This window comes from Carassius carassius, chromosome 20, assembly GCF_963082965.1.
Source record: "Carassius carassius chromosome 20, fCarCar2.1, whole genome shotgun sequence".
In the NCBI taxonomy this organism is placed as follows: domain Eukaryota; kingdom Metazoa; phylum Chordata; class Actinopteri; order Cypriniformes; family Cyprinidae; genus Carassius; species Carassius carassius.
The window spans coordinates 1,758,507-1,772,521 of NC_081774.1; the positions used below are offsets into that span (position 1 = coordinate 1,758,507).

At 41.5% G+C, this 14,015-nt stretch overlaps 1 protein-coding gene across 1 annotated transcript; it reads right to left on the bottom strand.

Moving 5' to 3' along the window:
* Positions 1 to 405: 405 nt before the first annotated feature.
* Positions 406 to 9,354, bottom strand: LOC132095997 (calcyphosin-like protein). Its single transcript, XM_059501105.1, has 5 exons — positions 9,271 to 9,354; positions 8,731 to 8,852; positions 1,458 to 1,635; positions 1,170 to 1,379; positions 406 to 632 (listed from the first exon to the last, which is right to left on the bottom strand). Exons 2-5 carry the CDS (start codon positions 8,805 to 8,807, stop codon positions 531 to 533), a joined length of 567 nt encoding a protein of 188 aa, XP_059357088.1. The 5' UTR covers positions 8,808 to 8,852; positions 9,271 to 9,354; the 3' UTR covers positions 406 to 530.
* Between the last annotated feature and the right edge of the window lie 4,661 nt (positions 9,355 to 14,015).

Below are 14,015 nucleotides of genomic sequence, written 5' to 3' on the forward strand. Positions count from 1 at the left end.
ATTATAACGTCTTTACTGTTACTTTTGCTCAGCTTATTGCGTCCTTGATGAATAAATGTATTAAGAAAAATCTTACTGTCCCAAACTTGAGATTGTTAGTTATCTTGGTTAATTTGGAAAGGACATGTGTGATGCTGTTTGCGTTCAGCAGATAGCGCTCCTGCTCATCTAACTCTTGAGCACAGACTGCATCAAATAAATAGAAGCACCAGTTTACAGTCTAAACAGCTGCCTGCTGGGATTCATCAAGTGACTGAGGAGTGTTTGTCAGAGAACTCAATAAAGCTCTTTTGAAGCTGACGTCTAACAAGCCCGGGTTTTGACAGCTGTCACGCCGTTTACTCGTGTCCCGGTCAAGAGTCACATGCTTTCAACAAGCATTGTGTGAAACACTGAAGCAGGATGTGCAAACCAAAGAAGTTTAATTAGACATGATTTCAACAAGTAAATATCGTGCATTCTACACGATTTCAGTAAAATGTTGTAATGACAAGTTGAATGCGTCGAAACTGATTTCTGAGCGATGATGACTACAGCTTCCATGCGTTCTTCATCATGGTGATGAAATACTCATCGCTGTCGACAGAAGCACTGACTCCGCTGTAATAGTTCACAAACTCCTCCAGCGTCACCTGTCACGGGAAGAAACTAGAGTTTAGCACATTATGGACGTGCAAACCCATTGCTTTTAAAGATGTAATTTTATTAGAGTACACAGCACATGTTGACTGGCATCAATTAATAAAAAGTGTAATAAAAATAAGTGACATTGTGAATGGATTTAAATGGAATAAATGTGACAAGGAATTAAGAATGTGCAGTTCTCTTTGCAAATAAAAATGATAAAGCTGATAAACAAATGTGAAATTCAAATTATGAATAACTGAATAACTAAAAATTTGTAATTTCCAGTTATGTATGTGGTTTATTTTATTTTGTATAGATTCATTTAGTAGTGGAAGTGATGATTATTTTAAGAGAAGGTGGTTAAAATAATCTAATTCTTCAGCCTAAACATTTTTTTTTCTGGTTATGTAAAATGATATTAAATATTTTGAAATATGAGCACCAAAATATAAGGATGATGATGATGATGATTGTAATATTATCTAGTCTGCAGACCCTTATTAGACTGAAAATGCATCCCATATCTGACAAACTGGAAGTACCTGTCCGTCTTTGTCATATGGAGAGTCAAAGTTTTCCAGGAAAGAGCGGAAGACTTGTTCTTCTGTCCACTCTCCACTCTTGTATTTGGGGTGATGCTTGGTGTTGTAGACCCCCTGTAGATCTTCTATGGTAACAACGCCGTCTCCTGTCTTATCAAACTTCTGGAAAGCCTGCTCGATCACCTGTCTGCGTGAGCTCGCCATGGGAGGCTGAAGCAAAGAAACAGAAGCAGGTTGCATTGAAATTACCACGAAAAACTTTTTGGTGTCCTCAAAACACATTCTTACTCTAAATTTCTCAAGAAACTCATCGAAGTTGATAGTGCCGCTTCCATCCTTGTCCATCATGGCAAAGATCCGCTGTGCTTTGTCCTTCCCCACAGACACGCCGTAGTTCTCCAGGCCCTTCTCGAACACCTGGAAGTTTAGAGATTTACTGCCATCATCATCCATAATACGAAATGTCCTAGAAAGAATTTATAATCTTAGTTAAACAAACAATTTACCCCCAAATACTCTACCTTTGTAAAAAAAAAAAAGAAAAAAAGAATTAAACAAAGGTGAATATTTAAAATACTGATTTATTACCTCGCATTGCCAAGAAAATGTAAATTAAAAGAATGTTTCCTATAAAAGTATCAAACTAATTCAACTTATAAAAACCATGGCTCAGTTGCTGCCTTTCATCAAAGTGTCTGTACATTTCATTTCAACTCATTTTTTACCATCTTGAATATAGCCGAATCTCAGTAACTTGAAATTGGTTACATTATTTTGAGTTAAAGCTATGAAAAAACAAGTTGCCGTGACTTATTGATCACATTTTTTATTTTCTTTTTTCTTAAAGGCAGGGTAGGTAAAAAAATGTATAAAAAACTTTTTTTCCAAATTTGTTTAAACTTTATTTATATATCAATACATAACTAAAATGTAAGTACTCTGAAAAAGAAAGTATAAAAATCGAGTGACTGTAGACCTCTCACGACTGTTTTAAAGACAGCTCATTGTTTCCATTCACTCCACCCCCTCCCTTCTGGGCTCCTTCCAAAGCCTCTACTACGGCTCGCTAAGTAATGTTATGTTAGCTATATTACGCAGCTACGTGTGCTAATGACACATGCTTCATGAAAAAAATATGTATGATCAAAATACAAAAAGAAAGATTTACCTGTCCAGCAGAAATAAAGCCATCAAAGAGTCACTTTTCAGCCCCTTGAGTTCCCTCCATCGCTGGAAAGCCACGCCGATTTTAACTCGCGTTTTATTTAATTATTTTTTGTTTATCCAAAGACTTTTTTTTCATTGCCTTTTCTTGTACTGTTACTGTCTTCCTTTTTTTGCCTGGTTTGCCTTCACTAACTGCATAGGCTGGTACTGTGAATTTTGCTTGCTGTTTCTCTGCCATTGTTTTGGTATTCCTAGGATCCGTGCCTGTTGAATCAAACGTGCTGTTCCCTTTCATAGGTCACTTCGATGCTGCGGTGACGTCACCACGTATGGGAACACCTTCGGTGTGACGAATGTCTGAAGCCCTATACCATCCCGCCAATCTTATTGGCCAAATAGCGCGTGGCACCGCCCAGCATGCGTAAGCATATATATACCTGGTGCCGCGCGCCATTTACCTCAGATTTCATTCCTTCAGTACGAAGCGAATCTTCTGTGTCCTATTATCTCGCGTTCTCAGCGATCATCTACGAGCAGTATACTCCTCTCCGCGGACGCGATGAGTCAACGAAAGGTAGGAGCCGTATGATGGGTTATCACTAGGAGGCACTTATGAGAGGTTCGTTGCAGCCTCTCTACAGGTTCTCTCCTTGATAGCCTATCGCTACAGTAAAATATGCATACACTTCCCCTGTGCACTAACGCCAATAGGAAGTATCCGCGCTCTGGAGTGTATTTCTTAAGTCGCCTCGCGTCTAACCCCCACCGTTTCGCTTCTGCGGTCGCCGAGTCCCCGCACGAGGTGTTGGTTAGGGGCGATATGTGCGGCTTGACTATGAATACAGTGATGCACTGGAGTTCCATGTGCTCGCTCTCCCCCACTCGAGCGCGTTAATCAACAGTTTTGCTCTTCAAATGGTGGATTACGGCTCACACAGCTGCCGCGTTTTCGCTAGCGGCTTGGCCCGATGTTATCTTGTTGGATTAAATCCTGCCGTGGATACGCTTCAGGATTATATGCAACGAAACGCAGCGAGTTTAATGCACACGCTTTTCTTCATGTTAATATGCCAGGGACTATGCCCTTCACTGAGAGTGCTGTTAGACTGCTAATGCACATCTACCCTCTCACTGCAGTCCCCATACTCTAACTTTGACTGTCTCGCAGCAAGGGCACCTCGAGCGTCATTGAATTGAGCTATCATTCGCGCGCCCCCTCAGACACTCTGCACAATCCAGTCTTCAGAGTTTCAGGGACGGCGCGGAGGCTGGCAAAGATGGCCAGCGTATGACGGTTCACACAGCCGCCGCGTTCTCGCTAGCGGCGTGGCCCGATGTTTATCTTGTTGGATTAAATCCTGCCGTGGATACGCTTCAGGATTATACACAAAAGAAACGCAGCGAATGTGACGCATGCGTTTTTCCCTCATGTTTGCCTAGGACTGTGCCCGCCTCCAGAGAGCGCTGTTGGACTGCTAATGCACATCTAAGCCTCTCACTGCAGTTTCCACACTCTAACATTTGACTGTCTCGCAGCAAGGGCACCTCGAGCGTCATTTAACTGAGCTATCATTTGAGCACCCCCTCAGACACTCCGCACAATCCAGCCTTCAGAGTTTGAGGGACGGCGCGGAGGCTGGCAAAGATGGCCAGCGGATGACGGTTCACACGGCCGCCGCGTTCTCGCTTGCGGCGTGGCCCGATGTTTATCTTGTTGGATTATATCCTGCCGTGGATACGCTTCAGGATTATACACAACGAAACGCAGCGAGTTTGATGCATGCGTTTTCCTTCATGTTCTCTAACATTGACTGTCTCGCAGCAAAGGCACCTCGAGCGTCATTGAACTAAGCTCTCATTCGCGCGCCCCCTCAGACACTCAGCATAATCCAGCCTTCAGAGTTTGAGGGACGGCGCGGAGGCTGGCAAAGATGGCCAGCGTATGACGGTTCACACAGCCGCCGCGTTCTCGCTAGCGGCGTGGCCCGATGTTTATCTTGTTGGATTATATCCTGCCGTGGATACGCTTCAGGATTATACACAACGAAACGCAGCGAGTTTGATGCATGCGTTTTCCTTCATGTTCTCTAACATTGACTGTCTCGCAGCAAAGGCACCTCGAGCGTCATTGAACTGAGCTCTCATTCGCGCGCCCCCCTCAGACACTCTGCACAATTCAGCCTTCAGAGTTTGAGGGACGGCGCGGAGGCTGGCAAAGATGGCCAGTGTATGATGGCTCACACAGCTGCCGCGTTCTCGCTAGCAGCGTGGCCCAATGTTTATCTTGTTGGATTAAATCCTGCCGTGGATACGCTTCAGGATTATACACAACGAAACGCAGTGAGTTTTACGCTTGCGTTTTCCTTAATGTCTGCCAGGGACTGTGCCCTCCACCAGAGAGTGCTGTTGGATTGCTATGCACATCTAACCCTCTCATTGCAGTCCCCACACTCTACATTGTCTGCCTCGCAGCAAACGGTGCTTCGAGCAGCATTGGATTGAGCTGTAATGCCAAACGTTCCCTCAGACACTCTGCGCAATCCAGCTTTCAGAATTTGAGGGGCGATTCAAGGGTCCTGCACAGACGACCCATTTATGACGGCTCGCACAGCCTCCGTTTTTCGCTAGCGGCAAAGCCCGATGTTCAATCTGTTGGCCTAATTCCTGCCGTGGACACGTTTCAGGATTATACACAACGAGACGCAACGGCTCTTATACATACACTTCCCCTGTGCACGAACGCCACGAGCTTTTCGTGCCCGGACATTTTAACATGTATGACAGCGTTGCAGGAAGCGGAAATTTTGAGACCGCTAGTATGGTCTCGGGCCGTGTGTGAACGCTTGCCCGACATTTATCTATGGGTGTTACGCACGATTTGTCACGGATACACCATTCAGTTTCAATAAGGCCCGCCTCCTTCCCGCAGAATTCTTTCCACGGTGGCGAAGCCGATGGAAATAGCGGTGCTGCGACAGGAGATGTCAACTCTGCTGAGCAAAGGGGCTATAGAGGAAGTACACCCCTCTCAGATGGAGGCGGGGTTTTTTTACAGCCGTCATTTTGTGGTAAAAAAAAAAAAAAAAAAATCACGGCAGATTACGACCCATTCTGGTTTTACACCATCTGAATCTTGCACTCAGGCTGAGGAAATTCAAGATTTTAATGATCATCAGGAGACTCAGTTCCTCAGATTCGCTTTAGAGAGCAAAGCGTATCAGTACTTCTCAAAGTGCATGGATGGATCTCTGGCCCCGTTGCGGCCCCAGGGCGTTCGTGTTTGAACTATTTTAGGCGATTGGCTGGTGTTAGCGCAATCGCAGACTCAAGCACACTCTCATGGGGATCTTGTGCTGAATCATTTAACAGCCTGGGCTTACGCATGGAATGTTTCACCCCGTTGTCTCCGCATCAGACGATTCCGGTGACACGGCGATGTGTGATGTCGCTAAAACTATGTATGTCAACCGAATTCTCCTGACCGGAGTCCGGCTGGGGATTTGCGCTTCCCGAGAGACTGTCATGACGGATGCGTCTTTGACCGACTGGGGAGCTGTTTGTCAAGGGAGTTGGCACATAAACAGATTGGAATTACTAGCTGTTTTTCTGGCTCTCCAGTATTTCTCGAATCTGCTGATCGGCCGTCATGTGCTGCTCAGATCAGACAACACAGCGGTTGTGTCATACCTGAATCATCAGAGAGGATTATGCTCTCGCCCCCTGTGCAGGCTGGCGAAACATGTTCTTTGATTTCAGAACTAAATTCTATCGATCCGAGCTGTTCATGTCCCCGGACGTTGGACTTTGGAGCGAATTTGCTATCCAGGCAGACTCTGGAGCAAGCGGAGTGGGGATTGCACCCCCAAACGGTGAGTCTCCTATGGCAGATTTTCGGGGAAGCGAAGTGGAATTGTTTGCGTCAAACACGAGTACGCATTACCCGCTTTGGTTCTCCCTATGCCTTCCAGCACCCCTGGGCTTGGATGCATTAGCCCACAACTGGCCCAGGACCAGTTTGTATGCGTTTTTCCCCAATCTGTCTGATTTCGGCGGTATTATGCAGAATACGGGTGGACAGGGTGGAACAGCTGCTGCTGGTGGCTCCGCGGTGGCACACACACAGCCGTGGTTTGTGGATCTGATCAATCTGTTAGCGGGCTCTCCATGGGAGATTCCCCTCAGACAGGATTTATTATCACAAGCACAGGGACTGATTTGGCACCCGAGGCCAGATCTATGGAATCTGTGGGCGTGGCCTCTGAGCGGAGTGAGTTCATATGTCCCGGTCTTTCTGCTGAAACTACCGAGACTATACTGAATTCTAGAGCAGCTTCTATGAGAAGCTTATATGCTTTCAAGTGGAGACTGTTTACGGCCTGGTGTGAAACTCATAATATGGATCCAGTTTACTGCCCAGTGGCGTCAGTACTGGAGTTCCTTCAGGAACGTTTACGTGGCAGCTATTCAGCTTACCACGAATATATAAATGGTGCCTCAGTGGGCCGTCATCCACTGTTTCTCGTTCATACAGGGTGCGCGACGGCTGAGGCCTTTCCGCCCCGTGCGGGTTCCTTCATGGTTTTTCCATTGTGTTGCATGGTTTATCAGGGCATCTGTTGAGCCCTTGGAATTTGTTCCGGATAAATCCTGACTTTTATAGCACAGATTCTGTGGAAGTGTTGTTGTGACCAAGGCCTAATTATGTCCCTAGGTCGCATCTATCCCTTTCGCTTTCAGCAGGTGGTCCTGGAGGCTTTTTCTCCTGCTGCGGCGGAGTCTGGGGATCTAGTCTTTGCCCTGTGAGAGCGTTAAAGACTTATGTGGATCGTACTGCCCCATGGCGTGAGTCTGACCAGCTGTTTGTCTGTTTTGGCCATAAGAATAAGGCCATGCAGTTACGAAACAGCGCATGCCCCATTGGCTGGTGGAGGCTATTTCCTTGGCCTATGAGGCGCGCGGGCTCGCTTCGCCCTTAGGAGTAAAAGGTCATTCCACGAGAGCAGTGGCTTCTTCTCAAGCCTTTCTCAGTGGATCTTCTATGGATGATATCTGTGCTGCGGCAGGCTGGTCCTCACCGAGCACTTTTATCAGGTCTTACAGTCTGGATGTGAGGATGGCTCCTGGCTCCCGGGTTCTCTCCGCTTGAGCAGATGCTTCCTTGGATCCAAGCTATCAGGTACGTCAGGCGTGATGGTATAGCGTTCCCATACGTGGTGACGTCACCGCAGCATCGAAGTGACCTATGAAAGGGAACATCTCGGTTACGTATGTAACCTTGGTTCCCTGAATAGGGAACGAGATGCTGCGGTTCTGGCCGTGCCATACCTTGATAGCTTTCTTCTTCTTCTTCGTCATGAAATCTGAGGTAAATGGCGCGCGGCACCAGGTATATATATGCTTACGCATGCTGGGCGGTGCCACGCGCTATTTGGCCAATAAGATTGGCGGGATGGTATAGGGCTTCAGACATTCGTCACACCGAAGGTGTTCCCATACGTGGTGACATCACCGCAGCATCTCGTTCCCTATTCAGGGAACCAAGGTTACATACGTAACCGAGATGTTTCCTCAAATCAAACGTGCACGCGCAAGTGGGCAGGTCATGTGTGGCAAAAGGGTGGTTGCCATAGTTGCGAGAGAGTGACAGTCGTCTAAGCCAATCCTATGTTTCGTCCCGAAATGGAAATAATGAGCTGTGTTTAATACAGATTAAACGGTCTAGAGTCACTCGATTTTTATACTCTTTTTATCAGAGTACTTACATTTTAATTATGCATTGATATATATAGAACGTTTAAACAAATTGGGAAGAAAGTTGTTTATACATGTATTACCTACCCTGCCTTTAAGTCTGTTTTAAGATTAAGCTACATTCTAATTGTTTGATTTAATGACATTTTCATACATTTCCATATTTTCCCATATTCTCACTACTGTAATGCTAAACAAATAACATTTAACGTAAACTGAATTGTGAATAGTTTTTGTGCATTTTTAATATGTTGATTTAAATGAAGATCCTTTAACCACAGCATCTGAATGCACAGTAGACTATACACATTTTATGAACAATGTGCTTCATTTCCATGAAAATGTTCTTTATGTACAATATAGTATCTATTTTTTTTAATCATTTGATTTTGGGTGGACATATGCTTTAATTTTGTGGTGAAGTATGACTTGTTTTTCCTGAGATTCATCCGATAACTGGTTCAGTCCCCCTGGTGTAACCTAGAAAGTTAATTATCAATGGCACAGTGGTGATAATTCCTCATCAGCTTCAAGCAGGAATCAAAACAACAGCTTTACTAATGCTACACCTCATCACCACGAAACCACAGACTCGTATATTCACAGGAGATTGTTTTTTAATAGACTGGGGTATTTCTCTTGCCTTCCAAGAGCCTTGATTCCTGCCGCTCCTCTCTTGAGGCACTGCTGCCTTAGCTCCTGCATTGCATCTGCGGCCATAGCACCTCAACTCAGTCTCGCTGGATCCACTTCAGTCGCCTGCAGCTTCAGGTTGCTATGGAAAGAGATTAAGAATGCAGAAATGCACTGAGGTGGTCTTCAAGACGTCTCGTGGGCAAACAAGGAAGTGCTTTTATGTACCGACTTCTGTTGGCCTGGAAACATATTCTCAGAGGATGCAACCACAGCAACTGTAGTATACACATAAACCACCATAAAACGTTCCAGATTACTGACATCGGCTATATTATTACCATATTTAACAGACTTCTTTTTCACAACTTAGTCACTTAGACCGTTGTGAAAAAATAAACAAACAAATAAATTAACAAATATCAAAGATAAAAACATCATTATACGACTTTTGTTTAGCGTCGTCCTTTATGTATATTCTGCTTTTTTGATTCGCAGATAAAAAAAATGGTTTGATATAGACTCAGTCAAAAAGTATAAAATATCTTACCTGTCTTTTGCGGTGTTTTTTTTTTTTTTTTTGCGAAGTGTGCAGTCTGACGTGTGTCTCAGTTGTACCTGCTTGATTCTCCGCCCCCAAACTCAATTCACTTTTTGATTGGCTGTAAGACGTGTCAATCATTACCGTCATTATCAATCGATAATCGTCAACATAAAAAAAAACATATTCACATAATTTTTTTTTTATTTGTCTAGCTCTACAGTATATCTGTGTTTTACCATAGTTTCTGCCAAATACCAGTGTTAGTCAACTGCAATTATTATTTCTGATGTTTGTTTTTTATTGTTAAATGATATAGAATCAAATTCAAAGTGTAATAGCTACATTTCAGAATGTTTCTATAAATTTGTGTTAATGTTTAACTGAGATTTACTCTAATAACAGTAACTGTATAACCATTTTAGGCGAAAACTGTTATTTTGTATAAGGCAGGAATGCGTGATCACGTGATGCTAAATCGGCCTGAAGGATAAACCGTTTCTCAAGAAATTCAAAATATGGCAGACTTTTAACTAGTATATTCATCTGTATTTACCACTGTAAACTACAACACTTCAGTACAGGTAAACGGTCTATAAACAAACCTTCTTCATGGCTGAGCTAGTTTGTTTAGCTTGTTAAAACCACTACAGGGAGATTCTCATGGAAATACATCCAGATCACCTTTCACCCACCAATTTTTACTGTAATTCCAATTCCCATTCATAAATCTCCATTTATTCTCATTGATAATGCTCATTTGTTTCACATTAGTAGTTTTTGATTGTATTATTATTAAAGATGGCCCATGGATGTTCATAACAGGTTTCTTGAGATTTACTCACGGCACTCATGTTGTAAATAGCTGGAAATGTTGATTATGTTTTTCTATTAAGATGCTCACATTAACAGGAGAAGCAGGTAGAATGCAAGATAAGAGTCTTGGACCAACAGAGAAATAGTTTGTGCTTTCTTGTTAATTGTGTCTCAGTGGTTTTAAACTGAAACCGGACTTCTCACAGAGTATTAGAGTTTGTATAGAGTTATTGGTTTCACGGGCACAAGAATGAAGTGACACGGCTCTGATGGTCGTCCTACAATGGGTTAAATGTTTGCAGTCAATAGCAACTGTTGTATTTGTGGTCATGTTAAAATCCTGTCTATCAAGCTGCTCTGTTGAGGTTTTCTCTGCACAAGTTTATACCATCGGTATGATTCTGTGCTTTTGAACATTTTTTTTTTAAACATTTCAAGGATGGTTAAATCCAAATAATGTGTAAATTAACACGAGTATACAAACATACTGAGCCAGTAAGAAGTATTCACCCCCATTAGAAGCTTTTATGTTTTACAACATTTAACCTCAGAAGAATTAATTAGGCTTTTTTGACTACGATCAGGAAAATATTCTTTCATGTCAACACACATTGTACATCTGACTGCTACAGTTTTTATTTTCTCAATTGCTGTTTAAAAACTGTTGAAGCTTAGTCAGGTTTTTAGTTCACCCTTAAATTAGCAATCAGATTGGGATCCGCGGCCATTTTACAAAAAATTGTTAAGGCAATTTGTGTTAGAATAATTCTTAGCTCTTCACTTGAGACGGGAGGTTTCTGTGGCCCCTGGTTTAGTTATGGTAGTCTTAGCATTGGTCTCTTGGTGGCTTCCCTTAGATTTACAGCTTCTTGTGTTTCTTAATGATTGATTTAACTGCACTCCAAGGGATACTTTGTGATTTGGAAATCTTCTGGTATCCATTTCCAACAGATTGAGGTGTATTTATACTACAATCAAGCCCCTTGACAACACAGGTGCTCTCAATTTACCTATTTATGTGACCTTTAAACCCAATTGGACACACCAGTGATGGTATAAATGTGTCATATTAAATGGGGTTAATGCTTATGGAATGACTTATTTTGGATTTTTACATTCTGAGTCACTGTTTTCACTTTGACATTAATGAGTTGTCCACTTGTATTTTTGGTATTGCTTTATTTGTTATTGAATTTTTTTCATCCTTACGTCACCTCTTGCAGCAATCGTTTAAACATCAAAGCGTTGTAAACAAGATCTCTCTCAATAGAATTAAATTCTTCTGTTTGTGCCCTAAAGCTGCGGCATTGTAAATCTGCTGTCTACACATTTTTTAGTGGAGCGTAAACAGGAAAGTGAATTTAGAAACTCAAGACAAATAAGCAACTTTTTTTGTTTTGTTGTAAACTGGGTATGTTTATTCAGCCGACTTTAGAAATTCCATTTGGCACAAGTGTAAAATAATAAATACGTTTCTGTCTCCCTCATGAAATATCTAAATATAAATGAAAAGCATTTTGCAATAAATACCATTTATCCACAATACAGATGCACTGCATCGACATTTCTGCTGTTGGTTTGAAAAAAAAAATCCAACACTCCCAAATGCTGATCATGATTGGTTGACATGGTAAAAGTTACAACAACACACATACATTTGCATTCCTGTAATACTGTCGCAGTAATTCAATTCATTTGTACACACAAATACAGACACTCAAGCCCTCCACTCCAATATAAATGGACAGAAGTAGAGTCAATGAACCCCTTGTCTTAATTACATTAGCTTTTTCAGAGGGGGACAAAAACTTTTACATGTTAGGTGACATCTAGTTTAAAGGAATGCTTCCCTCAAAAAGAAAAAATTGCTGAAAATTGACTAACCCTCAGTCCATCAAAGATGAAGATAACTTTGTTTCTTCATCAGATTTAGAGCAATTTTGCATAACATCACTTTCTCACCAACGGATGCTATACAGTGAATGGGTGCCGTCAGAATGATAGTCCAATAAAAACATCACAATAATCCACAAGTAATCCACACCACTCCAGTCCAACAGTTAATGTCGTGTGAAGCCAAAAGCTGCATGTTTGTAAGAAACAAATCCATCACTAGGAAACTTTTAGCTTAGGTATATAATAATATCTATTATATTCAGACTCATTCTGATAGCACCCATTCACTACAGTGGATCCATTAGTGAGCAAGTGATGTAAAAGTGTTATTTCTCTATTAAAAGAAACAATTGCTTCTGCATCTCGGATTGCCTGAGGGTGAGTACATTTTAAGCAAATGTTCAATTTTGGGAGAACTATTCCTTTAAGTTAATTTACAGATTGTATTAATTGTTCGCCAAAACAAAACAAGAATTTTATTAGCACAGACAACACTGGTACTGCCTTATCGAAGCAAGCGATCACCTTCTGTATCCAATTAGCAAGCTTAGACACAGTTTAATGGCTTACTAGGGTTCCAACATTGGCAGAGTGCCTTAAATTTCTAAAAACAAACTGAAGACATGTTTTCTTGTCTACTGCTGATATTTCCACAGGGCAGGATGTAAGGATTGTTTGAAGTTGAGTAATTCCTTGCACTGGGTTTGACGGTGTGTGGCAAGATCTGGGTAATTCCATTTTCATTCAGAAGATACATTGCATTTTAAATTGCAATTTAAATACATTAATGACATAATTTTCCACCTGAATTGAAATGTAAGTGATGCGAGTAAAACGACTGCATGCTCCATTAGCTGTTGCATTGCTTTTATAGTAACTCCATTAGCTTTGAAGGAAAGGCCTGACGGATCCTGGACTGACTCCAATCTCATTTGTTGTTTGGTCCTTAATTACTTCAGAGTTATTCAATTAGACTACAGTCTTTTTCAGTGAGAAAGAACAGCAAAGAATGAAGAAGTTACGTGAATGAATATAAGAAACACAGTTGTAGATTATCATAATAATCTATGAACGAATTTGAGGAATTGTGGCTCATTTGTTATAGACCAAATCCAACTAGTTTAGATTGTTCAGCACACTTTGTGTATAAACCAGATTTGTCCTTTTGTGTTTCTGATTTGACAAACATGAAATATGGTGTAATATACAGGAATTAAACTGGAATGTAGCAGTAAAAAGACAGTCTACACTTTTACAGCATGTTTCTGAAAGGACAAGTCTAAATTTAATGCTTAATCCTGTACGTCTGAACAGCTTAGAACTGCTTACAACTCCACCATTAGTCTCCTCAGCAGCTCATCTTCACACATGCAATGATCAGTTAATTGCGTTTATGACAGATATCATGCTCTGTAATTAGTCCAATTACTAATTTAGTCCAGAAAAGAAAACATGAAAACTTTTTCTATGGAAGGGTGAAGCATGTGCAAGGTTCAAGGGGTTTTACAGCCTGATGTCAGGAGAATCATTTAAAGCTGCACAAAATTTAAGTACTTGTTTGGCTTTAGAAAATTGCATATGGGAAAATTTGCCCAGGTCACATTTCTGCAATGTATGTGACCCTTGACCACAAACCAGTCTTAAGTCGCTGGGGTATCATTTAAGCAATAGCCAAAAAAAAAACCTTGTATGGGTCAAAATGATTGATTTTTGTAAGAAGATCATGTTCCACGAAGATACTTTGTAAATTTCCTACCGTAAATATATCAAAACTTTTTGATTAGTAATATGCATTGCTAAGAATTCATTTGGACAACTTTAAAGGTGATTTTCTCAATATTTAGATTTTTTTGCACCCTCAGATTCTAGATTTTCAAATAGTTGTCTTTACCAATTATTGTTACATCCTAATAAACCATACATCACTGGGAAGCGTTTTTATTCAGCTTTCAGATGACGTATAAATCTCAGTTTCGAAAAATTTACACTTAAGACTCGTTTTGTAGTCCAGGGTCACATATGCATTTACCATTTTACCATTT

Coding starts and splice junctions, on each gene's coding strand:
- LOC132095997 (XM_059501105.1), bottom strand. CDS start 8,807: ATGGCCGCAGATGCAATGCAGGAGCTAAGGCAGCAGTGCCTCAAGAGA. Junction 1,636..8,730: donor GGAATCAAGGCTCTTGGAAG/GCAAGAGAAATA, acceptor AATTCTTTCTAG/GACATTTCGTATTATGGATG. Junction 633..1,169: donor CATATGACAAAGACGGACAG/GTACTTCCAGTT, acceptor TTCCCGTGACAG/GTGACGCTGGAGGAGTTTGT.